Here is a 27,396-nt window from a genome sequence, read left to right on the forward strand (position 1 = left end):
GTCTTTGCAGTCTTTTGACACTCTTTGAGACCCACAGCTGGTCCAGTGGTAAAAGCTGTCCTCCCTTCTGAGAGGCAGAGCGGGAGTAAAAGCCTTCCCCTCGCTGACTCTCTCACCCTTTCCTTTCACATCTAAATGAACACCAACGGGGGTGACATGAAGCAGGAGTGAGAGTGAAAGGAGTCAATGGAAGTGACAGTTATTGTAGAGATATAAGAGCACCTCGGTAGGAAAGAGTGGATGGTCAGCTTCTTATTGTTTGGAGCAGAACAGAGGAAGGAAAAAAAACAAGGCAGATGTGACATACAGAGCTCACCAGCAACATGCAATAAAAACATCACCATTGAGTTTTGATTCAAGCCTTCATTTAATCTAATGAAGTATCTTTTAATGCTGTGGGAATTATGGATTTTACTCTGATTATAACGACAGTTGGAAGTATGAAAACACCCTCAATATCTTTGACGTCATCATTTGTGGAACAGACTGAGCATACAGATGGACAGCAGAGAACCATTGGAAGCCATGATAACCAACACAAATTCAAGCTGAGCACAGCTGCAGTTCCTCCGGAAGGAGCCAACTATATATAGCATTTGTAAATAAAGTGCTTTACAATTTGCCTCTCGTTCACGCTCACACAGCGAGCTACCACAATACGACATGCGAGGTTGGGGATGGAACCTCCAACCCTGTGATTAGTGAATGACCCACTCTACCTGCTGGGCCTCCAGGGGAGAAATAATGAGGCAAAAGTCGATCAAATACCAAAATGGGTGTCAGTTTGCCCCACAGCTGCTGAACTGTACATATATTACTGAAAATACAACGTACATTCTCTCACTTTCTTCATCAGACTCATGCATGGATATGATTTTGTATTCAGCAGCTGCTCTACAGGGCAATGTTGAACATACAGAAATGAACCAACAGAACCTGATGAAACAAATTCACACCAGACAGTTACAGATGTCGTCAGTTCAGTCCCACCTGATCTACTACGAATACTTGCTTTGGACTGTAAAACCAAAAGCTAAAGAGGTGGTTTGTTTGCATTAGTGTTTGGCTCCATTTGGACTTGGATCATGAAACATGACTAAAGTATAAGCAACAAATATACTGTAAATCAGCAACTTCTGTGTCTCAGGAGGAGTTCGATGTCATTTGTATGTCTCAGATCAACCACTGCATGAGAAGCTACATGTATTGCTATTGCTATGCTCCTCCATCACGGTCTGGTACGCTGCAGCCACTGCCAAGGACAAGAGCAGACTGCAGCGCATCATTCGCTCTGCTGAGAGGGTGATTGGCTGCAATCTGCCGTCCCTCCAGGACTTGTTCGCTTCCAGGACCCTGAAGCGAGCAAGAAGGATTGTAGCCGACCCCTCTCACCCTGGACACAAACTGTTCGTGCCCCTTCCAGCTGGCAGGAGGCTGCGGTCTATCAGGACCAAGACCTCACGCCACATGAACAGTTTTTTCATTACACTTACTGTACATCTCACTTGTTTATAGTCCTGTTATCGGTTTGTTTGTGCACTTTTGTTTTATTTTATATTTCACTTTATTTTATATTTTACTGTAAATTTGAATATGTTTCTACTTTTTACACTGTGTTGATTGTTGTTGATTGTTTCACGTTATGCACCACTTGTCATGTCAAATTCCTTGTATGTGCAACATACCGTGGCAATAAATAGTTCTGATTCTGAGAAGTTAAGTGTCTTTAATCTGCAACCTGACTTTGTCTACACACTAAAGGGGCAACTATTTGCCACGCGGTTAAGCACATTGAGTTTGTTTGCTATAGTAAATCTGTTTCTGCTTTATGTCTGAGCTCCAGTTGCTGCGGAGCTGTCAAGGGTGTCTTCCTGAAAATTGGATCAGACAATTTCCTCAAACTGTCATCGCAGCAGCTCTATCATATTGGCGGTTGAGAAGAACCGTGTGATGGCTCGGGGCATAATGTGTATATAGAAACGTTGACCCTGTGAGAAAAAAGCTTCATTTCATTTGCTCTTCAAAGAGGAATCTGCTGGTGATTCTTTTTTGACATGAATTCATAGATTGCTTTTTACTTGTGCAATTTTATTTTGCCGGTTTGAATGCCTGCCAGCAGAGATACTGAATGGATGCAACTGGCAGCTAAGTTAAGTTCAAGGAAAGCAGCATAGTATTTTTTAAAGGACACTACAAAAACAAAAATTTAAGTAAGGAAGAATAGAATTAGTAGTAATTCATTTTCGAAGCAATGAAAACGAAATGTAGTGACAAACAAAAGTGTTTTTTTGGGGATGTCAGAGTAGCACTTGAAGCCGCCATTTTGCACTTGTCCCATTTTTAACCTGAAATCATACTTTTACAGATATTGAAAGCCTAAATGTGGAACAAGCTCAGCCTATCCAACATTTGAAACTCAGGCAAACACTTTTGCTTCAATTCCCACCACCTACATTAACTATGCATCTATTTGCAGCCACTGGAGACAATTCAATGCCCCTGTGTAAAATCACAATCTAAAATTAGCTTTGCGTTCTGTCTGAGCCCACTTTAAATCCTGTGACTGGAGTCCAGATCTTTGTAGAAAGACATACAAGTACTCCCACTAGCCACAGTGACAAATGTCAATTGAATTACATTAGCATTTTTATTACATTTGATAAAATAGCAAAGAGGAATCAAGTACCTCTGTGTGTACTAAACCGGCAGTAACCTGCAATCAGTTTTGCATAAAGGGTAATCTGTGGCCGGTAGAACCTTTTGCCTTTCCTGTCCCTGCAGGCTGTTGGGATGAGTGGAGTTGAAATAAGGTGAGAGAGACTAGCGATCGCCCCTCGGTCACTGTCATCTGCTTTGTGCTCCGTTCACTCCTCGGGAGCCCACATGGCTTTCTCTCTTTGGTCTCTCCCTTTCTCATTACGCAACTTCAAGTCAAATCATTTTAAAGGCACTCTGTTGATCATGGTATTTATCCACAGCACCAAAGCACAATCAAAGACGCTCACCCAACAACCGTCTTTCCCTTCTTTCTGTCCTTCTGTCTGTCTTTCTGCACTTCACTTTGTCCTTTAACCACTCTCACCCCTCCAGTGTACGTCTGTTGATCTCTCGAAGATGTTCAACAGTGAAAACCACTTTTGAGATACATTATTTTTAACCAATTGCATCTGAAAAGAGAGTGCACAGTAGAGAAGGAGAGATCGACATAGGGGCTAGAGGCTGATTGACACAAACACTTTCCCAATAGGTATACTGTACGTAAGCCGCACGACCGTTTTGTGAATTCACCTTTCAGTGCCTACAAGGTTTCAGACATTGGGGTTTTCAATGCTGCTCTGTCCTTAACTTGTGTCGTCACGTCTTTGGTTTAACCAAGAAATGTGTATTTCAAAACTACCAGTACAAAAGATTAGAAAGTGCGCAGTGGATCCAGGTGCCTGGGGGTGACCGGAGACGAAATATCAAATTAATTTGTCTCTGCAGGCTTAATAATGGCCGTGAGACCAGGGCTATTATTCACCAAACATCCTAGAGTAGGATAATTAATCTTAACCTGCCAAAAACTACTCCTGCCTCTTCCAGGGTCTAGAGGATTTGAAGAGCTGCAGTAAACTGTCACTTTCACACACATTAATGGAGATGTGGACATATAAATGTGCACCGGGACGCGACCCTCCCGACCGTAACGATTTGGCATGAATACATAAACAGTTACAGCTCTCTGGTGCCACTGTTTTTGACTGAGTCACTTCCCGAGGTGTACGTGTGAACACTGTCCAAGGTCTGTGAGGGAGTACCTACCTTCTGTTATTGTGAAGGCGCATTAGTTCATACATTGAGGCCTGTAGCTGTTGAAGGGCAGTTTGGAGGACACCACCTGTCTGACTCAGAGAAAGGACAATCGAGTTAGTACTGCAATGTCGGTATAAAGTCGCACGTCCACCCCGATGTTGTTTAAAGAGGGTGGAGTTCAACCTTCCAGGATCACACTGGTGTTACTGAAGAGTAGAACGTAGCTAGGTCACTAGATGAGTCGGTGCTCTAATAGAGATATCACGGAAGTGGGATTTTAGCAATGAGACCCTGAAGCAAACGTGATAAAACAGAAACAGTTGTTCTTAAAAAAACAATGTGTTTGAGCTATTAATTGAATTGGCTAAGTCTGAAGGAGCACTGGAGCGTGACAGAAATTGCATCTCCTTTTTTTGTGGCATTGGTCACTTTTCACTCTCCTCTTCCTTTACTCAAAAACGACATCATCACACGTATTTGGACAGACTTTATTAACAGCTGTTCAGCTGATTCAGCATGTTGAATTGGAATGTGGCATATTTTGCTCATCTGCATTTTCTTTTTCTTTTCTTTCTTTTCTAGAAGCAAACGACCACAAGGTGAAAGCACCAGAGCAAAGCACAGCAAAGTAAATTATTTACCTTGCCAGACACATTAATGAGATTCATCGTGGTATTAACATGGTTGGCTACTTTGTTTTTTGGAGTACGAATACAGACTATTGACCAGTTCATTTCTTTTTGCCCAGGAACAAAATGCTCCAGCAGTCAGCCATCAGCTGTATGTTCTGTGAGGCGACGCAATCACTCGGTCTTTGTCAGCATCTTTAAATTTGTGTCACACCCTAATAAACCGAGCAGTCAGCACTCGAGTGAATGGATTAAGATTTGTTTCTTTAATCAGATTTGATTAAAAGTCTCTGAACCAAGTCCCCCCCTAAAAATGTTAAATGTCTGAGCAGTAAATGTATTCCCTGCTCAACATCAAGTCAACTCAGCATCAGTGGTGAAACTGACAATCAATGTCACTCGAGTAACTGAAAACCTGTATTAATAGATATGTTTACCATTTTCTTTAATCATGCAGGCCTTGATACACAGATACATTCAGTGCATTACATTAGTGAAAGTCTTGTCTTTGTCTTCGACTGTATGTTCCTCTTCATGCAACGTGTGTGTGTGTGTGTGTGTGTGTGTGTGTCTGTGTGTCTGTGTGTGTGTGTGTGTGTGTTCTTCACCAGCCCTTGCTGTGGGGGTGTCTGTTATTATTAGCACCTCTGTCGCCATGGAAACTATTTCAGTTACACTAATTGGCTTCATAACAAGAAGAGTGGGTACTGTACGTGTTGAACTCTCTCTCAGAGATGGAGAAAAACTGATGGAGAAATGAGAGGAAGAGTAACAAAAAAACCCGACACAATAAAAGTTAGAGAGCATGCAGAAGAAGAGGGTTTTTTCCGGGGGGGGGAAATGGAAATGCACTGATATGGTAACTGCATTGAAGAGACAGTTGGAGAACAAGACAAGGATAGAGGCGGGAAAGAAATGTTCCTTTTCTTCCCAGATTTTTAGAAAAATAGCACACATATTCCCACGAGGTCCTGCACTCAGGCATCTGTTCCGTAACTGTATTGTGCGTGCGTGCGTGTGTGTGTGTGTGTGTGTGTGTGTGTGTGTGTGTGTGTGTGTGTGTGTGTGTGTGTGTGTGTGTGTTTAAGCGTGTGCATGTGCCTTTATTGTCTGATGCCATGTAAGAGCGTGAAGGCAGGCTATTGTAGTGGTTCTCTACCACGGCTGATCTCTCCAGATCTCTCATTTAGATGTGCTGGAGTCAGCAGAAGAAGAGATATCAGGGCTTGTTTTCCTTCACAAGGAGCCATTCTTCTCTATTATTTCTTGTCAGAATCAGCTTCCAAAGGCTTCTCCCAAGCAGATGCATCCATGTTAACTAAAAGCCTGCATCACCCCCGCTCTGTTGCTGTTGTTTGTTATTTTATCATGTCTGAGTTGTATTCTTTTAGCAACCTCTCACTGGACCAAAGAATATTTATTTGACGTAATGAAAGATGCTGCAGGGTGATGTCAGTAAATATAGGATGTGGACAAAACTTTACACCAATCGCTGGAGTCCTCTGTGACACGACACAACCACCTGACAAGAGTGTCCGTTAAGAAATCACATGTCACTTTGCAGATTTAGTCACATCGTGTTTCAGGGCATCTCCGTCAGCCTGGAGGGGGGGAGCTCCAGTCATTTCAAGCTGGGTTTGGCCAAAGCAACAATACAGGAATAATTAAATGTGACATGCGTTGCAAAATGCATAGACAGAAGTAAATGGGCTGTACTTAAACTCAAAATGACACTAGCATTCTCTTCGAACACTGGCTGGCTGTGAGCTTGGCAGTGAGACTCCAGGCAGGCTGGTCCATGCATATTGGAGGCACACAGATGGCCTCAGCACTGAATATGGATGAGGGATCTGACACCAGAACTCAGGCAGACAGCGTGGAACGGAGAGAGAAAGCGGGAAGGAGGAGAGGAGGGGGCGAAGGAAGGAGGGACACAGGAGGGCAGATCAATAATGTGGAACATCAGTGCCAAATTTATATCAGCAAATACATCTGTTTTTAATAACCTCACTTCATTTTCTTACATCCCCTTCTTTCCCTTCCCTGCCTCCTCAATCCCCAGTCTATCCCTCTGGCTATGGTGGTATAAATTATGTGGTACAAATGAGGCGTGTGTGTGTGTGTGTGTGTGTGTGTGTGTGTGTGTGTGTGTGTGTGTGTGTGTGTGTGTGTGTGTGTATGTGTGTGATTGAGCAGTATATTGTGGTTGTGTTTGTCTATAAGTGGGCTGAAGGCCAAGAGAGAGCGAGAGGCGCAGTGCAACATTAGCTGCCACAGCATCTGTCGGGCCCAGGGTGTGAAGGTATTCCCGATACACAGCGGTTATAAAAAAGACACACTAACACATTTTTCATCAGTGGACAAATACACAAACTCAAACAGGCAATCACAAGCACACACACACACACATGCAGAGAGCCTAGAACATGCAAACACAAACATGTATTCACATATGACTAAACACTCGAGTGAAGCATTAATAAATCATCAGCGTTCCTGCCTGGAGCACTGCAGGGTGTAACAATGTGTTTTTACATTTTGCATGTATCCATCTATCTGTGTGTGTGTGTGTGTGTGTGTGTTGGCAGAGCTAACAAGGTATTTAGTAGAGGTGATCTTTGCCAGTCTGGCGAGGGAGGTCCAGCAAAGAGAGCGAGGAAGAGGAGAGGGAGGGAAAGGTGGCAGCGGGTGTGAGGAAAAAGGGATGAAGAGGACAGGAAAGGAGAGAGAGAGGATGCAAAGGAAAAGAGGCAACAACAGAAGTAATGCAAGGAGTTTTGTACAGAGGATGGTTTCTTCTTGAATATGCCTTGTACTTTTCAAAAGCACAGGAACTGCCACTTAAAATATTTTAGAAGAACATCATGTAACAGAGATATTGACATTAAGGTAATGAGCTGTAGCCAAGTGGATGTACTGTAACTTTAAATGGATACCAAAGACAAATCCTCTCAATGATCAAACAAATGAGTTTTTATACTTTACTGATTTATATTTGTAAATGTATACCAATTCATACAAATGTGCAGATAAAAGGAAGCGGATGAGAAACTAAGCCTCCCTGTTAAATCCCTAAAATATTTGTTCTACTTATCGTTTAGTGTATATGAATGTATGAAGTCATTATTCTGTAAAGGAACATCAGGTGGTTTTTCACATTAAGTGCAGAGCAGATGGATAAACTTTTTCTAAAGCATACAAGATTGATTTAGTTCCCTCCAGGCAGCCACTGGTTTCATGCTGGCATGAACATCAACTTACAGTGAAACTTGCTTCAGATATGTAATCAATCACAGTGAACATTTAATTATTAGTTACTTTGGCTTCGTTACGATCATGCAGTCATGGAAATAAGAATTTTTTTAACTCTTTCTCTTGGTTGTTTATTGGCACTTTGACATCTAAAAGTATTATTGTTATTGTTACATAACACATATTACATTAAATACATTCTCTTATCTATAAATTTGTACATAAATGTTTACCAGCTTTTCCTACAAGCAGGCTATACACAATTGCCCAATAGCTGCAATGCAAATGCAATGCACATATATAGCTGAATTACATTAATTCATACATTTCAGTCAAGGAGCTGACTTCTGACACCAACAGCAACAACAACAACAGCCAAAACTAATTTACACAGCCTGTCACACTGACAAATTCAGTTGTCCAAAGTACAATACATGATTTAAAAATAGAAACATATTGAAATTTACAATAACATATAGAAATATGGTAAATAAACAAACAAATAAGAGTATATTAAAACAAGTATAGTGTCAAGTGTATATTAATAGGGAAAGGAGTGCAAGGGTGTTTAAGGAGAAATTGTCCTGGGATGTAAGTGTCAGAGTCAGTGGGGGTATCGGGCTTTGTTAATGAGCCCAACTGAAGACGGGAAGAAACTGTTCATGTGGCGTGAGGTCTCTGCCCTGATGGAGCGCTGCCTCCTGCCAGATGGAAGGGGCTCGAACAGTTTAAGTTCAGGGTGAGAGGGGTTGGCTACAATCCTTCTTGCTCGCTTCAGGGTCCTGGAAGCGAACAAGTCCTGGAGGGACGGCAGATTGCAGCCAATCACACTCTCGGCAGAGCGAATGATGCGCTGCAGTCTGCCCTTGTCCTTGGCTGTGGCTGCAGTGTACTAGACCGTGATGGAGGAGCAGAGGATGGACTGGAAGGGTATGTCCTCCACATGATTTTAAACAACATGAATTCAAACAGACTCCCATGAAGAAACACACTGCAAATATTTTACATCACCTTTCAAGCTTGCAGGGGGGTTGAGTGTTTTACACTCAAAAGTCAGTGTCACGTGAATATATATTTTGCCCAACATATTGCTCTCCAAAGATTTCCTTCGATAGTTAAAAGTGATGAAATAAAAGGAAACCAATTGCTGCCTGGAAGGTAAAAAGAAACAAAAAACAATGTTATCGTATGCTTGGCAGTAATCTTAAGTATTGGGGATTTATAGTTAATGGACCAAAGCATGAATAAAACCCATCATTAGGATTCTTTTAAGCTCTGGTTTTCTCCAGAACTTGAATATCAGCTTTTCGCTTGCCCTGTCTCCCCTCGTTCTCTCTCATTTTCCCTTTTTCCGTATCTTACAAACCAAGGGAACCATAAAATGGCCCACCTCAGGGAGCAGCTTGTAATGTCTGTCTGTAAGATTGAAACCGCCAAAGTTTCACCTCCGGCTCGGTTCCCTAGTGACTGCTCATATCAGAGCTACTGGGCCTCGATTACTTTTTCCTGTATCTCCCGTCTCCATCATCAGCAGGGAGACGAAGCACTTAGTGATATATTTCTCTGTCTGGGTTTGTGGACGATAACCCGAGTCCCTTTTGGGTCCATTCACTCCCAACCTGACAGATAAGTCATGTCGCTTTTGTTTTAGTGTGCGTTAGTGTGTGTGTGTGTGTGTGTGTGTGTGTGTTGGTGCATGGATGAGGGGGGAGCTCCCTACAACAGACACAACTGGTGGCTCAGTAAACTAATTTGACGATCTGAGAATCTGTCTTTCTGTTTGTGCGCTCTTTGTTCAGCGCTCTCAAAGACAAGCTCAAGTCTTTTGTTCCATGCGTCACCACCGTCTCTGAAATGATTTTTCGCTTCCTTTACTCCACCAGTTACTTTTGTTTGCTCCTTTTGTTTTTCTTTTGCTTGCTTGATGAAAACATGATAATATTGTTTGGATTCATTAACATTCTGTTTCTCAGTTCAGAGACGTTTTTCTTTTGACACTTGTGAGCAACTCTATCGGGAAGATCAGTTCAACCCCAACAAAACCCCATTCATATTAATAATAATAATGATAATCAGACTCTAATAATGACTTTACTAAAATTGAATAGCCATAACCATGATATTTGCCTTACTTTAACCATACCATAATTGCCAAGCACAGATTAAAAAGGGATGATGAAATTCATGATATTCATCTCAATATTGAAATTCTGGTCTGACGTTAGGGAAGTGTGCAGCTTATGAATTAAAGCAGGGATGTACAGCACACTATTTTGAATTAGTAATGATATATATATATATATATATATATATATATATATATATATATATATATATATATATATATATATATATATATATATATATATATATACTACAGGGGCACTGTATATTCACACAGACACACACAGGCATTTAAGTAGCTGAAGTGGATTTCCCTGCTGCAATAAATGCACACCTCAGAGCTAATGACAGTAATTACTGAGAACCAAAGCACTGACTGTGACAAGGGGAGAGATGAAGACACGGGGAAGGACAGAACAAGGAGAGGACGAGGAGAGAGGGATGAGAGAGAGAGCAAATGGAGAACACAAGAGTAAGGTGTGGAAGGGGGGAGGTATGCAGAGTGAAGGCTCATAGTTGGGGAAAGTGAAAAGTAAAGAGCGGAGTGATGTAAATTGGCACACACACCTTGTCTTTCTGCACAGTCAGCGGAGTAATGGAAACGAGAGGAAGGTGCAAAGAAAGAATGTGGCTTGTGTATGTGAAGCGAGAGACGCGACAGTGAAGACAATAAAAAGCAGATGGTTCACGCGGGGGAGATAGGAGAGAAGTATCACATCTGGAAACTCCGTAGAAAGAAGACAAGGACGAGAAACACTGCTGATGTTTCAGAGTTTATATACCGGATAAAATGTTGAACATAAGACAGCAACATCCAGAGCTGTGCCGCGTGTTACTCAGATGAAGTGGTGATGTGGGAGGTGAGCGGAAAGAGACACATGAAGGGGGTCGCTGTTACACAACTGTGTGTTATGCCTATACCTCCACTGTGGTTTGAAGGCACAGCTAGCTACAAGAGAGAGCCGACGTGCTATCCATACACCTACTGTTAATGTTTCTCTGTTTTCATGAAGCCCACGTACCTGCAAACTGAAAGCCGCTGCAGAAACAAAAACAGCCTCAAGAGTAACTCGAAACCAAACAAAAGCATTGGATTTGGCAAGTTCATTCCACTTTGTTCATTACTTGTTTTCAGTTCCACACACTCAATCACCTTTCTCTCTGCCTGAAGCATTTACCAGACTTTGATTTACTTTGGACAGAAAGAAAGAGTGACATGGAATGTACCTTAGCCTAACTAACCATCTGAACTCACAAATATATTAGCTTAGGGCTTGTTTAAACAATCAAATGAACACCCCCAGAGAATGTAATTATACTCACGCCTGTCCCCCCCCCGGTTCTCCGTCTCTTTCAAAGCTTTAATTATTTATGATTTAATCACAGGGAGCGCTAACAGACGCCACAGCTGCAGCCTGTCACACACACACACACCAATACATGCACAAGTGAGAACATGACTAACGACACTGTGTCAGTTTGTTTTAAATTGTTCCTACTTTCCAATGGTGATACCTTCATAATAGAAACTCAAAAACAATTGATGTGGTTGAATTGCAGCAAGAAATTGTGCCATTCAACCTCAGCACAAGCATTTTCTTGTGTACGTAACTAATTAACTGTTTTGCTATATTGCTATTTTTACATTCTCGTATCTCCAGCGATATCACACTTTTTGTACACACCTCTCTTTATTACACTGTCAAATTCAGACTAAATGCTTTGTGATGTATCCCCTCTAATTGGTGTACAAATCTCCCACTCAGTACCCAGACAATTAAGAGTAATTCTTGAGGGATTAAAACTGCCCAAATGTAAAATCTTAACTTTTCCAATTATCTGTCCGATGTGCGTAACCAGGAGACGGTCTCTCTCAGGCTGCAAAGAAAGATCATTTAATGCGCGATTTATGCAGAGGCTGAAGTGAAAGTAGAAATTGAAATTGCCTTTCAGGCAATCATTATTCTGTGACAATGAGCGTATAACTTCTTGTCTCTCACACAGTTTGACACACTATTACTGCACATCTTATGCTGACTTTTTCTTTACTACATTTTACTCACAGGATACAGTTGAATAAACGAATTAAAAACATTTTAAAAAAAACATTAAATGTCGCAAGCAATGCTTTGTAAATTATTCATTTCTGACTTTCTCACTTGGTATTCAATGAAGGTCGGAGGGGATGAGGAGGAGAGGTTGTGTCATCCCCTCAGGGGTTAGATTGACTGTTAAATTAAAGTCAAAGACGGATGGAGAGAAGAAGGTCGGGAGGTTTCTTACAAAGGACAGAAGAGGACGAGGTGGTGTTGAATTGGTATTGTTTGCATGTCGCTGTCACATGTCAATTTCCCTCTGCGTCTGACTCTATTTTATTTAATTAGGAGAATGGAAATAAATCGCAGTGCTGTGTTTGAAGCTGGCCAGTGGTTTGTAGAAGCGGTGGGAACACATCTCAGATTTTAATAACTAATGTTACACTTAAGCATTCAAAATGTCAGCTGCACATGAAATATATATATATATATATATATATATATATATATATATATATATATATATATATATATATATATACATATATATATTAAGACATTATAGCACGTGCCTTTGTCCATTCACTGGTTCTGCAGGTAGACAAGGTTTACACGACACACTCAAAGAAACACTGAACCTTTCGAATAATTTTGTTCTGTCCGAATGACAAACCAGAAAATGACCTTTCCTAATGAAACACCACTGATACTGCCTGCTCCCAAAGACACACACACACACACACAAACACACCATCACAAACACACCAACACAAACACTGTTTGAAGCATTCATAGAATACAGATATTCAGAGAAAGTCAAAAAGGATGATTTCTGACATCCTTCGTCGTCTTCTTCTTTGTCTGAAAGGAGAAACTCTACACGTATTAGTAGTCCTCTGTGAGCAACATATATGTGCGTGTGTGTGTGTGTGTGTGTGTGTGTGTGTGAAAGTCAGTATATATTTAGACATGTCGACATGCCTCCACAGGCAATCCTCTTCTGCGTTACCATGGAAATGACAGAGCCAAATTGTCAGTTAGCACTAGAAAAGAGGGGTAAGCGATGCAGAGCGTCGATGCCTTTGTGCGTCTGTGTGTGTGTGTGCGTCTGTGTGTGTGTGTGTGTGTGTGTGTGCGTGTGTGTGAGAAAGGGGGAGAGAGAGAGAAGTGCGTATTAACGTCATTTATACTCTTGGGTGTGTGTAGATGAGTAGCACACGGAGGCTCTGGTGGGATGATGTGTGTTTGTTTTGGTTATTGAGGCTGATAAAACAATATTAGTGGCATGGCGCCTTCGCCCTCAGCCACTAAATTTCTCCATGCGTGTTTGATCAGGAAATTAAATCTTTTATGCTTTTCAGACGGAGCTGAGCCGTTTGATCTCCTCCATTGTCTCTGCTGGCGTTATTGACCCTTTTCTACCTGCCAATCTTTCTCCCCTTTCACTCTATCTCTTCTTCTATTTCACTCTTCTGTTTTTCTTTTAGCTCTCTGCTTCTCACTCCCCCCCCCCCCCACGAACATACACACACACACACACACACACACACCAAGCCACTCACTGGGAGATCGTGGTGAGATGCAGCTGTTTTGGGAGGAAGCAAAAAAGACAGATGATGAGATTTCGCTGAGGTTCATTTAACTGCTTTTGGGGGGCCGTGCACTCCTAAAACGCTGTTAAATGAGCCTAAAATGTTGAGAAAGCTTAGATTCTTCTAAACTTCTTAAGACAAGCTGTCAATTTGAAATTTTGATGTAGATTATTATAAGTGAGTAGTATTATGAGTAGAGACTTCAAATTTCGATTGCTTTGATGATACATTTGAGGACATTTCCTTTTTAATCTGAGGCAAAGATTGAAGGTCCAACATGTTTCTTATCAAATCTGGTCTGTTTGTTTTGGCCATGCTCCCAATATTCCATTGGCAGGTGCAAATTAGCAAATGTTAGCATGCTTACACGCTAGGCTGAAATTATGAACATGGTTAACAATATACCTGCGTAACATGAGCATGTTAGCATTGTCATTGTGAGCAGGCTGACGATAGCTTTTAGCTCAAAGCACCTATGTGCCTACAGCCTCACAGAGCTGATTGCATGGCTGTCGAGGTTTAAGGACTATATAACAATCATGTTATTGTATCCCGAGTAAAATCAGGACTGTAACGGCAAAGAAAGAACTTATGGAAACCGCAACCATAGATATTAATTGTGTGTCGGTTCTGTTTACATCAGACAACTTCAAACTTCATTGCAGATTTGACCCCAGCCTCATTCCAACTTTTTCCATCTTTCTGAAAAATGATTAAATAAAGTTAGTGGCAAAACTGAAGGAAGATAAACCTCTGTGTGACCACTAGAAAGCTGCTCGGCAAAATGTGGGCATCAGTTTTAGGGAAATTACAATGCAATTATTTTGTCAGATTCTTAATAGTCCTCTAACCTCAGGGTACATTGTTCACTGTTCCGTAATGATACATGCTGACACTGATCAAAGTGAAAGTAAAACTGCAGCTCGCAGTAAATTGTGGGGACGAGATCAGCACAATCGTCTTCAAACAAAGGGCATGTAGGCGTGAAAATACGCCAGCAGTAGACACAAACTCACCCACCTAAACTGGGCAAAGCAACTCTGCTACAAGGAGGAAAACGCAACTCTCTCTCTCTCTCTCTCTCTCTCTCTCTCTCTCTCTCTCTCTCTTTTTTCTTATCTCTCTGTTTCTATTGTCTTTCTTTCGCTACACATGCTTTTACCTGCAGACACTTAAAACTACTGAAAAATATAGTAGAGCGATAGAGAGGAAGGTCAGGACTGAATAAGCTGTGTACTTTGCTGGAGGGAGGCCTCAGGTAGTGTTGAATACATATATATATATATATATATATATATATATATATATATATATATATATGTGTTTGAGAGTGAGAGTGAGTTTTTTTTTAGAAAGTCAAAGATGTGTCATTGCCACAGGGAATGTCGGGGATAAACAAGCCGAGTGTCCATGGCTGATATGACAAGATCATTTGAATTAGCAGTCCATGGTGGTACGCTACTTTGTATTTTTTCTACAGAAACAGTGTGTGTGCAAACTGCAACAGGAGCTATTATTCTCCTCATCCCATCCTCTCACCATTTCTCATTTCACTTCATCTGTGTGTTTTTCTGCGTCCATCAGTGTGAGTGGGCGCACAAGAGCGCAAATGAGGGATGAAGGAGGGGAGGAGCAGCGAGGGAAGAGCAGAGCATCGGGCGTTGTTTGTGGTTTGCCGAGAGACGTTCATGGACAACACACAAGATCCACTGTGAAAACATGCACATAGTTTAGATAGAGTACGTGCACACACACACTCTCTCTCTCTCTCTCATACGCACAGATGAGATTTATTTGGTTATCAATCAGACAAGGAGATGACGAAGGAATGTGACATCCAAAAACGATACGGTAGATGTTCTGCTTCTGCTTAATCCAATAATAACATTCAGCCAATTCACTTCTAACTCATAAAGCAGAGGAAATCCACCTGTTGAACATACTCTACTCGCGCACTGTTATTTAGAATTGGAACTGAAAATGTTCCCTTGCATAATAACTCTCTCGTGTTATAGCTTAAAGTATGATTTTGTTTGACATTAAAACCTGAGGCTCGTGTCAACTTTAAAGCTCCTGAAAACTTGACTTCAAATAGAAACCATTTCTTTGTAACGTTAAATATTCATGATTAGATAAGCAACAGTCAAAGTAAAAAATGTGATATGCTGCAGTTTACTGTGAGCTGATAAATAATCACAGTGATGATCACAGTATTTACTTGTCTCTCTGTTTACCACCTCAGAGTCCTCTCTTCCCAACCTGCTGTTCAGTCTACTACTGTGTGTCTGATCTGCCTGATATTATAACTCACTCCCATCTGCCTGTGTACTGTTTTTACAGGCAATTCAAACTGCTGTTGTGCTGTTAGCACTCACTGGAATAGCGTCGGCTAAACGGTGTGCTAATACCAAACTAAAATGTCTGAATAAAAAAAAAAGACTCCCTTATTTCCCTTCAAAAAAATAATGATACCGTCATGCAAGCAAGGAGGGAATGGGGGGAGTTGTGATAGAAAAATCTCATATCACAGTTAGTCATCTGCCGGTAACTGTAGAAACGGCCAATAGGGATGTAAAATTGCCGTCACCTTGGGAACAGAATTGATTGGAGAGCACAAGATAGGAGAAATGTATGGACTGAGTAGTGGAATAATGGATAATGGATGCCATTATGGCAGATTATACTTAGCATAATAAGGTGTAAGGTGTGTGTGTGTGTGAGAATGCCAGTCAAACAAAGAGAAATCAGGGCACAGGGAGGAACCAATCAGCACGCTCTTTTCTTCCTTTCAGTGGAGCGTTCTGATACATACAGTTATGTAAATGATTGTTCCTGCGTTTGCTCCGCAGATCCTAATTTTACCTTCCGTGGCGCTGCCACCCTCGCACAGAGATCTGAAAGCGAGTGGGGGTTATGTGGGTGTAAAGGATTAGTAGCAGCTCCTCTATGAGTGGAGTGAACTACACTGACCTCTGAGTCACGCTAACCCTCGGATCAGAGCAGCGAACGCTATACTGAGCTCTGGTTTCACTGCAGGTTTTAACCAGTTGTGGAGATTTTCTACACAAATTCAACCCCAGATTCTGGTTGAAACATTTTGATCCCGTCTTCCCACTAATCCCTTAGATTCTGCCTGAAACTCACCCAAAACTCTCTTTTAGAGTTTGGAGGAAAATCCCAAAACAGCCTACAGAGCAGATTTAGGAAGACCCCCTCCTGTCCCAATACAAAGACAGCTCCATAATTCTAGAGTCCCTTGTCTCAAACTGAGTCTGACTCATCCCATCATACAGTGTTTCTACAGAAACAGCAAGAAATAGAGCACAACATATTCAAACAACTGGTGAAAAACAGAAACTGCCTTTTCACCTCAGACAAAAAATATAAACAAATATTCTCTAACTCTAACAGAGCATTCGGACCAAAAACCCTGCATTGAAAAATGCAAAGAGGAGCGTTGTTTTACGTATCGGTAAGACAATAAAATACAACTCAGGCAGATCAGTCTGCGTAAAAGATTCAAAAGTCTGAAGTTTTGTCAGATGCCAAAACACGGCACAGCAGGTTATACTTCTACTACTACTACTACTAATAAGGACGTGTTTCACTGCTCTGGAGTCAAGCATGGCTACAATCATTAGATTTCTTTGTCAAGATGATTGCGAGCAAACAGTAGAAATTCGCCGTTCAGGTTTCAAAGTAATCTAACATGAAGGCGATGCTTTATTAGAATATATTTTCTGTATAATTTTAGCTTTAATTTATAGGGCCGCAGAAGTACTGCCAAATGGTTAAAAATAAAAACGTCTTAATATATAAAGCTATAGTTATTTTTCATATCTAAGTGTTAATTCACATGAATAAAAAAATATGTAAATAAGATGCATCATTTCAATGTCCAGGTAATGAAGTGACAAAACATGGATTGGTTTTTTTAATCAAAATAGTGACATGGGAGGCAGCCCTGCACCAGTTAAAGCGTGTGGTGAGGAAGCATGACCCCGAATACATTCTATTTTGATTCATAATGGCAGGCAGTGATTTTGAGCCGGAAGCATTGTGTCTTGAATGTAATGAAATCTTGTCAAATGAGGCGCTTAAACCATCAAAGCGCCAGAGACACTTAAACACAAAGCACCTGGGGTGCGCTGGGAAGCCGAAATAATATTTTCCTGAGAAATGTTTTAACGATCACAAGTGTACCTTAGGTTACACAAGGCTGAGACACTGGCCACATTTTCATGCAAGTAAAGCTCATTTGAATATAATTGAATTGAACTCATTTATTGTGATTACCATAAATGTACATTCCCTTGAGCCTGCATGCCAAACTCCCCCACTAACAGTTACATATATTAAAGCTTCTTTTTTTTTACAAAGAAAGAGAGTGCTTGTTAATTTTGAGATAAGATGGAAGCTGGAGCTTGTCTTTGCTTTCATCTAAAAGCCCCATCGTGCACATCCTCCCCCTGAAAGACTGACCTTAAACCCAATAGAAAACACATTTCCAACAATAATCTCAAAAGCTGTAGATCAAAACACATTTATTCATGTCAAACTCTGAAGGGAAGAAATTATTTATTTTGTTGCTGCTTGATACCTGCTTGAACCTTGAGAACTGCGTTGAGCTTTTTAACTTCACTGTGAAATATTTTGCTCTCCTCGTCGAACGTTAAAGTCAGTTGTGAAACAAGTAGAGACCATCTTGAGATGGGGGTCACACCAACCAATGTCCCCTCACTCAGACCATGCCCATCTTTGGACTCTACCTTCATTTTAATCTCAACCCCAAATCTGTAAAGTTTTGCGACTGCATTTCGCACGGTTGCAACGTTATCGGTGTGACAAAATCAGGTCCGCAGACAGAAATATAAACACCTGGCTGACTCATGCACAGACTCACAAGGTGAAAACAATACCGGCGTCACTGTTCCAGCTGGTAAAGAAGTAGCTAAACGCAGCCCATGAGTGTGTGCTGTAACCGTCTTAGTGCTTCACAGGTTAACAGCAACAGATGGGGAGAAAAGTGTATGATGCCACAATCTACAAGACAAATATGTATACCCTGGTGGAAAAATGTACTGATTCTTTTACCAAAAGAGGAACCGGAGAATTTTGAAGCAACACAAGTATTAGTATGTTTGTACGAGTGCGTTAAGAGTCTGTGAAGCCCTTGTTTGGATATCTGCAAGTATTTTCGATTTCTTACTGAAATGTTCTTGTATCATTTTCACAAATGAGAATACCAGACATCTTTTATTCCTCTTCTCTCATCCCTCCGTCCTCTCTTTCCTTTTCCTTCATCTCTCTCGGGTCAGGTCGGGCTAGATTCCAAGTGTAAGCTCCAAAATAATCACCGTAATTTATATGGGGGAGCTTAGCGTCGAGGCCTCACAGAAATTCTATCTGAGAGCGGTCTGAAATATTTTGTGCGCTGAAGGTGGATTTATTTTATCTGTGAAACTAGATGGAAATATTCACCAGTTTTTCCATGCATTCATTTAATTCCATTACTTATTTTTCAATCAATTCAGTGTACTGCTAAATCAGTTACAAACATGTTGACAAAGCAGAATTAAGTTACATATTGCCAGGGAACATAGTATAAATGTAAATGATGTATTTGGCATTTCACTAATGTGAGGTAGAATGAGGGGCAGGACTGCATCAAATGTGCTTAAACACACACTAGTGCCTGCATAGAAACACTGACAAACACACGTACAGACACACACAGACACACAGGAGGAACATCAAAGGATGCAATGACTGGTAAGTGACAGCTTGACCAGAAAGTGTAAAGTCTCTTCCTTTGACTGATCCGACAGGAAACAGACACACAGCCTCTTCATCCTGGCAACAGCCATCTTTCTGTGGCACTGAGCGATGGACAGGATGCCTGCGTGTGTGTGTGTGTGTGTGTGTGTGTGTGTGTGTGTGAGTATACTTGTGTCTTCTGTCAGTTTAACCTCCTAAAATCTGTTGGATTCCAGCAGTCGGTCCAACTTCATAAACTCATGCTGCGTTGCCAAACGTTGAAACCCAAAGAACTCTATTTTCCATTTTCATAAAGTTTTCACGCTGACATTTTTGGAAAGTCAGTATCACATAACATAGAAGAGATCTAAAATAATTTGTTTTTGATGTAACAGGTCTTTTCCACTAAAGGCATCTTAATATTATGGCTGTATTCCATTTTGCTGCTTGGGTTTCAAAGCGTTGCTACTGTGCATGCTGGCTCACTGTCACACTCACCAGACTGGCCGGGAAATTATTGTTTCTACAAGATGCATGTTGAAGACTCATGCAATTTCATGTTTTATACATTTAGCACTTAGGTTTTTCTTGTGTCAGATGCGATGAATTGGAAACTTGGGCAGCCGTCTGCACTTGGGGACTTTGAGGGAAGATGCCCGTTGAGTCAGCTAGAATTCAACCTTTGTTTCATTATAATGGATTTATTACTTGATTTATTGATTTACAGGGATTGTATAAAGGCAATAGAGTAGTCCATAAATATTAAATATGAGTTTAAAGTGAATTACAATCCTTTCTCCGCATTGTGGATGTTGGTTTATGGCATTTTGCTGGTAACACTCGTTGTCTTCTTGCTTTTTCGCAGTACTTTTTGTTTGTCCGCCCTCTGGTGTTCCGGAGAATACTGCAACAAACAAAGTGCATTGCACATAAACGTCTTTGTGCATGCTCGTACTGTAGCTTGTGCACCATCTGTGGAGGCTCGTTCTACAGTTCCATGCGAAGGTATAAACAAAGCTTCGCGGGGACACTTGAATAGAACGAAGCTATCGTTAATGGTTACCCTACTGTGACAACTGTGACATATGGCCTATGGCAGCCATATAAAACATTGTGTGTCGGGTTTGAATATTTCACTCAGTGAAATCATAATTTTTCAGAGCAGTGAAGTTTTCAAAATGTAAATAAATTAAGTGGAAGTTGAGAGTTCTGCTTTCAAGGAATGTGTCATAGGACTTAATTATTGTAAACATTTGTGTCATTTCCTTTCAAACATATTTGAGTCTTAACATCAGTGAACTCATCACAATCTGACTTTAACAAACATTTATTTAAATTCACCCATTCAGACCAGTTTGCAGCGTCAGCATTTTGAATTCAAAAAGGTCCCGTATTGTGACTGTTCTGCTCAGTTTGATTCAGTCTTCAAATGTATTCCCTTCAACTGGTTCAACTGAGTTTTCCACTTACCCGCATTTACAAGAAGAACATTATTCTGGTCCTGCGCCAGACTAAATTTGAAAACATGAAAATTGAATGAGACGGAGTCTTTAAAAATCTGATTGCCAAGGCAGATGTAAATATAATCACGCAGCATCCGATCTCTTCGCAGTTTGCAGAGGAGAGGCACGTTAAAACCAGGTGTAAAGTATTTTGTTTGCGTTGGAGAATATCTGTGTATAAGTGTGTTAGAATATATGTGAGAGACAAAATCGGAGTTTGGTGCTCCGTATGTAAGAGATGTCATCTTGTGTGGGTGTAAGGAAGAAAGCATACCTGTGCACGTGTGTGTGTGTGTGTGTGTGTGTGTGTGTGTGTGAGAGGGTGTGTGTGTGAGTGTCTTAATCCTGCCCGTCAAAATGATTTTACAGCCCTCGCTCATCTCCTCCACTCTTTCCAAACAGAGGAAGAGAAGATTAGTCACACCTCCTCCACTCTTGCTCTCAGTCTCTCCCTTTATCCACTCTTCTACAAGTGTGTGTCTGTGTTTGTGTGTGCCTTGTGTGTGTTTGTGTGTGTGTGTGTGTGTGGGAGCGCGTGCATGCGGGTGTGTTTGTGTTTGTGTGTGGGCTCAGCGGGTTTACGTAAAGCTCCATAGAAAAGGCAAGAGTCAAGCAGAGAGTCCTTGGCAGCAGAATGCAATTGCTGCTCAATGGACCATTTTCTGCAGAGCTGACCCTGCCATATTGAGTTTTCTGTAGAGGAGTACACACACACGCACACACACACACACACACGCGCACACACAGGTACAACAGGCTTTAGATGATGAGGCTGCAGTGAAACATTCAAAAACATGCACACAAACTGATAGGCAGGCACACACACACACACACACACACTTACAGAAAGAATGGCACAAATACATAGTTGTGTGTATGAATAAACACACTAACACACGTATCTAAGTACACGGCGATACACTCACACAGATACGCACATGACAGAAAGCTGTGGTTTTTCAGAATTGTGTGCCCACGTTGTAAATGATAATTACCACCTAATAAAACCCTGTTTATGTGTGTCAGTGTGTTTATATAGTGTGTGCAGGCGTGCATGTGTGCCTTGAGGTTAAAAGGAAGTGGGTGGCGTTCCTTCCAATGTGGAAGTGTGTGTGATGACATGATGACCTCATCATCAGTACCGCTCTGTCACCTTTGACCTTTAGCCAGAGCGAGGCTTTTTTTTGGGGGGGGGGGGGCACCGTCATTTACACCATATCAAGTTGCTTGTGTAATATTTGTTTAACCTGGTCTCTCCTCTTGAGAGCTTGTCATAGTACATTTTATGGAGCTTTATTGAACTAATAATGTGTGCATGAATTATTTTTTTCCCTCGAGGCAAATCCATTCAATTACTAAATTCTTGTGCATAATGTTTGTTTCTGAAATAACAAATGTCTCCCAAATAATATATGTGTCCAATATGAATCAATAAAACCTCCAAACAAGAAACTGAGATCCACACCAAGGACGGATCATAATGTCAGAAAAAAGAAAGATTTTCACAGCAATGTTAGCATGTTAGCAATTTATGGATATATATTATAGTGTTATACATAAATATATATATTTAATACGTCTCTGTTTCTCTCTATCTCCCATTTATGTCTCTCCCTTTTGATGTTCTTGGATGATCCTATTTAAGGTAAGAGACCAACGCAGACACCCACTCACAACACTGAATGGCATTTATATAATAGATAGATAGATAGATAGATACACTGGAAATTGGATAAATTGGAAGATTGATAGAGGGAGGATGGATCAATAAACAGGCTGATGAACAGGAAGCTTGATCGACTCAGTGACAGAAGGGTAGACAGATCAACAGATGGGCAGATTAATAGATATCAGATTAATAGATTATCGCACGGACAGATATAGACAGATGAACAGAGAGTTAGAGAGAATCAAGAAAAAAAGAGGTGGACAGAAGGAAAATCATCTACAAGTCTGCTGACAGACATTCTGGCTGTGATGGCTTTCCTCTGTTGCCATGGCATCACTGTCACATACCAGCTGGACTGGAGGAAAGATGCCCCAACACACACACACACACACACACATGCATATACATTTCATCTCTTAGCTCTTCAACCAAATTACTTATTATATTTAATAACATAAATTATAAACACCTCCCTGTAGAGAGGACACTTATGTAAATGAAGTCATTATTGCCTGTGTTGAGTTTTACACTCGACCGCGAGAGCGAATACATTCTTGACTATGACAGCGTTTCCTGCAATGTGACTTGGGACGCATTCACACCAAATCAGGCGTCAAAAACACCAGTTCTCCCATTCGGTTGAATGCAGTTTAAACTGCGGCGGTGGGGACTCCAGGAGATGTCAAAATAAAAAGGGAAAAGTTTAAACAGAACAGCCTGACATCACACTGCAGTGGCCGTTCACATAACCGGCGATAAGACCGGAAGACGCCCACGGGAAGAAGGTCAGCACGAGTGACCAAAACTCAATGGAGTGTAACAGGATGTTTCACATGTGGTCACTCACTTTGGCCTCGTGCACCAGTTTGAAACAAATGATAGGCCTGGCATTAGTTATTGAAAGAGAATGTTTGAAAAAATCGATCCCTCGAAGGACCAGACATACTAGCAGCGCGCTCTCACGCAAGTGGGCCATTTGAGTGACACTCCCACACCGCCGCACAACTCTACGGTAATCGCCGCAACGCCTGATTTGGTGTGAATGTAGCCTGAAAGGTACCATCGGTTAAAATGAAGCTCTTTCCTAACACCTAGTGGCAGCTTTGGGAAACCACGACATCAGCAAACTCGGTTTTGCATAATGATGTTACGCTGAACTCCTGTGAGGTAATTGATTCAGTGCTGGAGAGATAAGACTCAAGATGAAACTTGTGTATCATCACAGTGTTTCGTCTTTAGTTTATTGTTGATTGAAGATGCAACATTAACTTACTTGGCTAACGTTAGCTACATAGTAGGCTACTCACTTCTCAAACATGAAAGTTGATTGTCTTTAATTTTAAAATGATTGTAATCTAACTTTATTATTTATAGATCATAGAAACATTATGTGGTAGTTGCTGCGGTAAACAGGTGGACGTTTTCTCACTTAATGCAAAATAGGTACATTATTTTATAGCTGTAAGTATTTTTCATGTCAACACAGTAATGGCTGCTCCATGCGCTCTTCTTATACTGTACATCCTTTTCTCTGTCAACAAAATGTTGATGTCGCAGGGTTAACAAGGTTCACATGATATGTGCACATGCCAGTCTCTCTGCCTGCAGCCATTACTCCTTCAGTAATTAATGTCTCAGTCAGATTTCAGCCAAGTGTATCGCAACCTGCAACGTTTGGCCTCAATAACAAATTGAAATGTCACCAAGCTCATAATGTGACTTCCTGCTATCTCAAGCAAATACCTTGAGAAAGCTGTCTAGCTCGCTATCATGGTAGAGAGGTGAAAAATAGTAAAAATACAGGAATTGTCACGTAAGAAAGAACAGACTCGCATCAGACAATGTTGTTATTTTCTATATATACATACATGTGTAATTTGAGATCTCTTTCTTTCATTCATTACATCATCCCTGGTCCCTCTAACCTTTTCCACCCAATTCAATATATTCTAATCCCATATTTCTGTCAGTCCCTCTGCCTCCCTCATCCGTCTTTTTAGATACATCGACACACTCCCCCCCCACCCAATCATTCTTCTTTTCTTCCTTTTTTCTTCCATGGCCTGCCATCTATCAATCACTTCATCCCCATCTCTTTTCAGACCCGTCTTTTATTTCATGCCTCCTGATCTCTCCTCCTTCTTCCCTTTTGTCTTATTCTTCCAACTTCTCCCCGTCTTTCTCTTTCTCTGTCCCTTTCCTTTGCCTTTCGATCTTTCTGCTCTCCCTGCTCTCTGCAACACTATTAACATAAATCCATTATTGCTGAATTGATTACAGTCGAGGTTAAGATTCAGATAGGGTTAGGAGACGGTTGCCACACTGTCCAATCCTGCCTTGCTAGTATGAACACATCCCTGTGCATACTGCATGTGTGTGTTTGCACTGCATTGCGGCAAACTTTTACGTTGAGGCTTAAAACAAAGATTCAACAGATTGCTTTCTTTCACTTATTTCCTCTTTTGTTTTGTTTTGTTTCAAATTATGTATGTGTTCTTTCACGCGCGTGTGTGTGTGTGTGTGTAATGAGCATAGTAGCATGTAGATAGAGTCACACCAACACACATAATACACACCTTTGACACAAATGTGTAATCGACTGTGCAGTCGCTCTTCAAACACATTAACCTCACTGTGACTGCAGACAATATATGCAGTTCAAACACTGGGGTAAAACACACACACACACACACACACAAAACATCCAACTAGTATTAACACACTTAGGTAACACGGTAATGATAAAAAGGGTTCAAATGGTCAACCTTGAGTGTGTGTGTGAGAATGTTTTTGACAGAGACTTAATGGCCTGACTATAATCTCTATATTTGATTGTGCACACTCAGCGGACACACAAACACACATGAAATGTGGTAAAAATACGACACACCTGTGCCCGTTGCAGGTGTGCTCGGTATTAAATTGTTATCGCTAAAGCAGCTTTGAAAAATAGATGATGATATGTTTGTTTTCTAGCAGCAGAACTGGTGCCATCTTTTGTCACCTCTGTCGAAATGTGAAAATGCAATTTCAGCAGCCTAATAGTTTGGACAAAGAAATGCGACTTTCCAGCATCTACCAGGTCAAATGTCGTTTGGAAATGTACTCATCACGTGTGTGCAGTTGTTCTATGTTATAAAATGTGCTCTTGTGCTGATGTCTGCAGGCCATTGTTCAGTTGTGCCAGTGCATGGAATAATTTAGTGTGCCTCCTCTGATTTATACTTGTATTTAACAAATTGTCACTGCTACACACACACAGAGACACATACACAGGAGATATAGTTATTTTGAATTTCAAAGTAGACTTCTGCAAGTCTCTGATAAGGCAGCTTTGGGCAAGATACAACATTATTAATATAATACAATTCTATAATTAATGTTGATATTACTATTTCACTGGTTTTGCGTCAATCTGTGTGTGTGTGTGTGTGTGTGTGTGTGTGTGTGTGTGTGTGTGTGTGTGTGTGTGTGTGTGTGTGTGTGTGTGTGTGTGTGTGTGTGTGTGTATATGCGTGGGTGTGTCTGCGTGTGAAGCAGCTGGCATCCATCACTATACTCCCCATCAATCACTTCTTGTCCAATCAGCTAAGTGGACCTCACCAGGGATTTTGTGTCTGAGTGTGTGTGTGTGTGTGTGTGTGTGTGTGTGTGTGTGTGTGTGTGTGTGTGTGTGTGTGTGTGTGTGTCGAGGTTTGAAATGCATGCGAGCATGTGTTAGACTGCTTTATTTAATTTCCATTTCAATATATTTAGCTTTTTCCGTTTAGTCAGCAGAACACATTTAAATGTCAGATTTACAGTTTGTCAAGCGTTTCCTGCTTTCTACTCAAATTGAAGCAAAAGTGTGACAGACTTAACAAAGCAGACGCATTTCTTCTGTTCAGTTTAACAAACGCCTGGTTCTGCTACAGTAGATTAGTCCTCAAGCTGGTAGCGATAAAACGTCTGCAGTGTCTTCACACAAACCGTTCACGTTGCTGCTTCGTTGTCACACCATATATAATCTGACTTCTGTTCGTGTGTGTGTGTGTGTGTTTGTTTCTGTGTTTGTGTGCATGAGTGAGCGAGTGTTTAATCAGTAATTTATGTTCTGTCACAGCAAGCTTCCTGTCCGGTCCGCTCTGTCTGTGTGTCTGTGGCAGGAATCCTTTAGTCAGAATTATGGCCTCAGGCAGCAGCAACACACTGTCATGCTGTTTGTGTGTGTGTGTGTGTGTGTGTGTGTGTGACCTCTGGGGCGAGTATTGATTGAGTGTCCGGTGCCCCGTTGTCAGCGCAAAGTTAGCCTCATTAGAAATAGGTCTTGCTGTCCCCTCCTCTTCAACTTCCTCCTCTCATATCTTCATCACATCTTCTTCCTCTACCGCCATGACCTCATGCTCCCCTCCTCCTCTTCTTCTTCTTCTTCTTCTTCTTCTTCTTCTTCTTCTTCTTCACCATTTCATTAAAGATGAGGGCAGATTAGCTACATTGTTGTCAGTAGTAATGGGTTTGTCAACTGCACGCAATGTGGAAAACATAATGGGCTGTGAAGGACATAGCTGTAATGAAACAAAATACTGTTTTGTGTAATTGTTTCAGCTCATCTTTTCACCTCAAACAGCAGCTGGTGAATAATCAATTTAACATCATCTCTCACTGGCTCGTGTAGGATTTCCACAAAAAATGTCATAATTACACCAAGGATGAATATTTCTTTGTCCCTTTTTGCAATTTGAATAGCCTCAGTAAAAAACAAAAGAAGCAATTTGTACACCTTTCAAGTTTAGAATACTTTTCATGTTATGAAATAAACATGGATGCACAACGTCTGAGATAAAATGAAAATAATATAACGAGAGTTCCAAGCTAAGGCTACAAAGAAATGTAAATGATGAAAAGCAAATCTAATGTATGAAGTTTGAAGATACAGTTGACGGCTACTGTAGGGTGAGACTTCACCCATCAGGCCCTGTGAGGACTCAATCATTCGCTAGATGTAATCTCAGAGCCTGACGGTGTTAATAGACGGGAAATGAAAAACATTTTGAAATCAAATCA

General features: G+C 41.1%; 1 protein-coding gene across 3 annotated transcripts in view; it reads left to right on the plus strand.

The window, feature by feature from the left end:
- pde2a (phosphodiesterase 2A) overlaps positions 1-27,396 on the plus strand; it is a 133,417-nt gene that overhangs the window by 62,477 nt on the left and 43,544 nt on the right. Inside the window, exon 1 of one of the 3 annotated variants that reach the window (XM_079166105.1) lies at positions 22,228-22,329. The exons of the other annotated variants lie outside the window; for them this stretch is intronic. Coding sequence (XP_079022231.1) covers positions 22,315-22,329 — 15 coding nt within the window. The 5' untranslated portion in view covers positions 22,228-22,314. Of the gene's footprint in view, positions 1-22,227; positions 22,330-27,396 lie in introns of those variants that run through there. 3 annotated transcript variants of the gene reach the window in all.

The sequence above is a fragment of the Pholis gunnellus genome, assembly GCF_910591455.1.
Source record: "Pholis gunnellus genome assembly, chromosome: 9".
Lineage (NCBI taxonomy): Eukaryota > Metazoa > Chordata > Actinopteri > Perciformes > Pholidae > Pholis > Pholis gunnellus.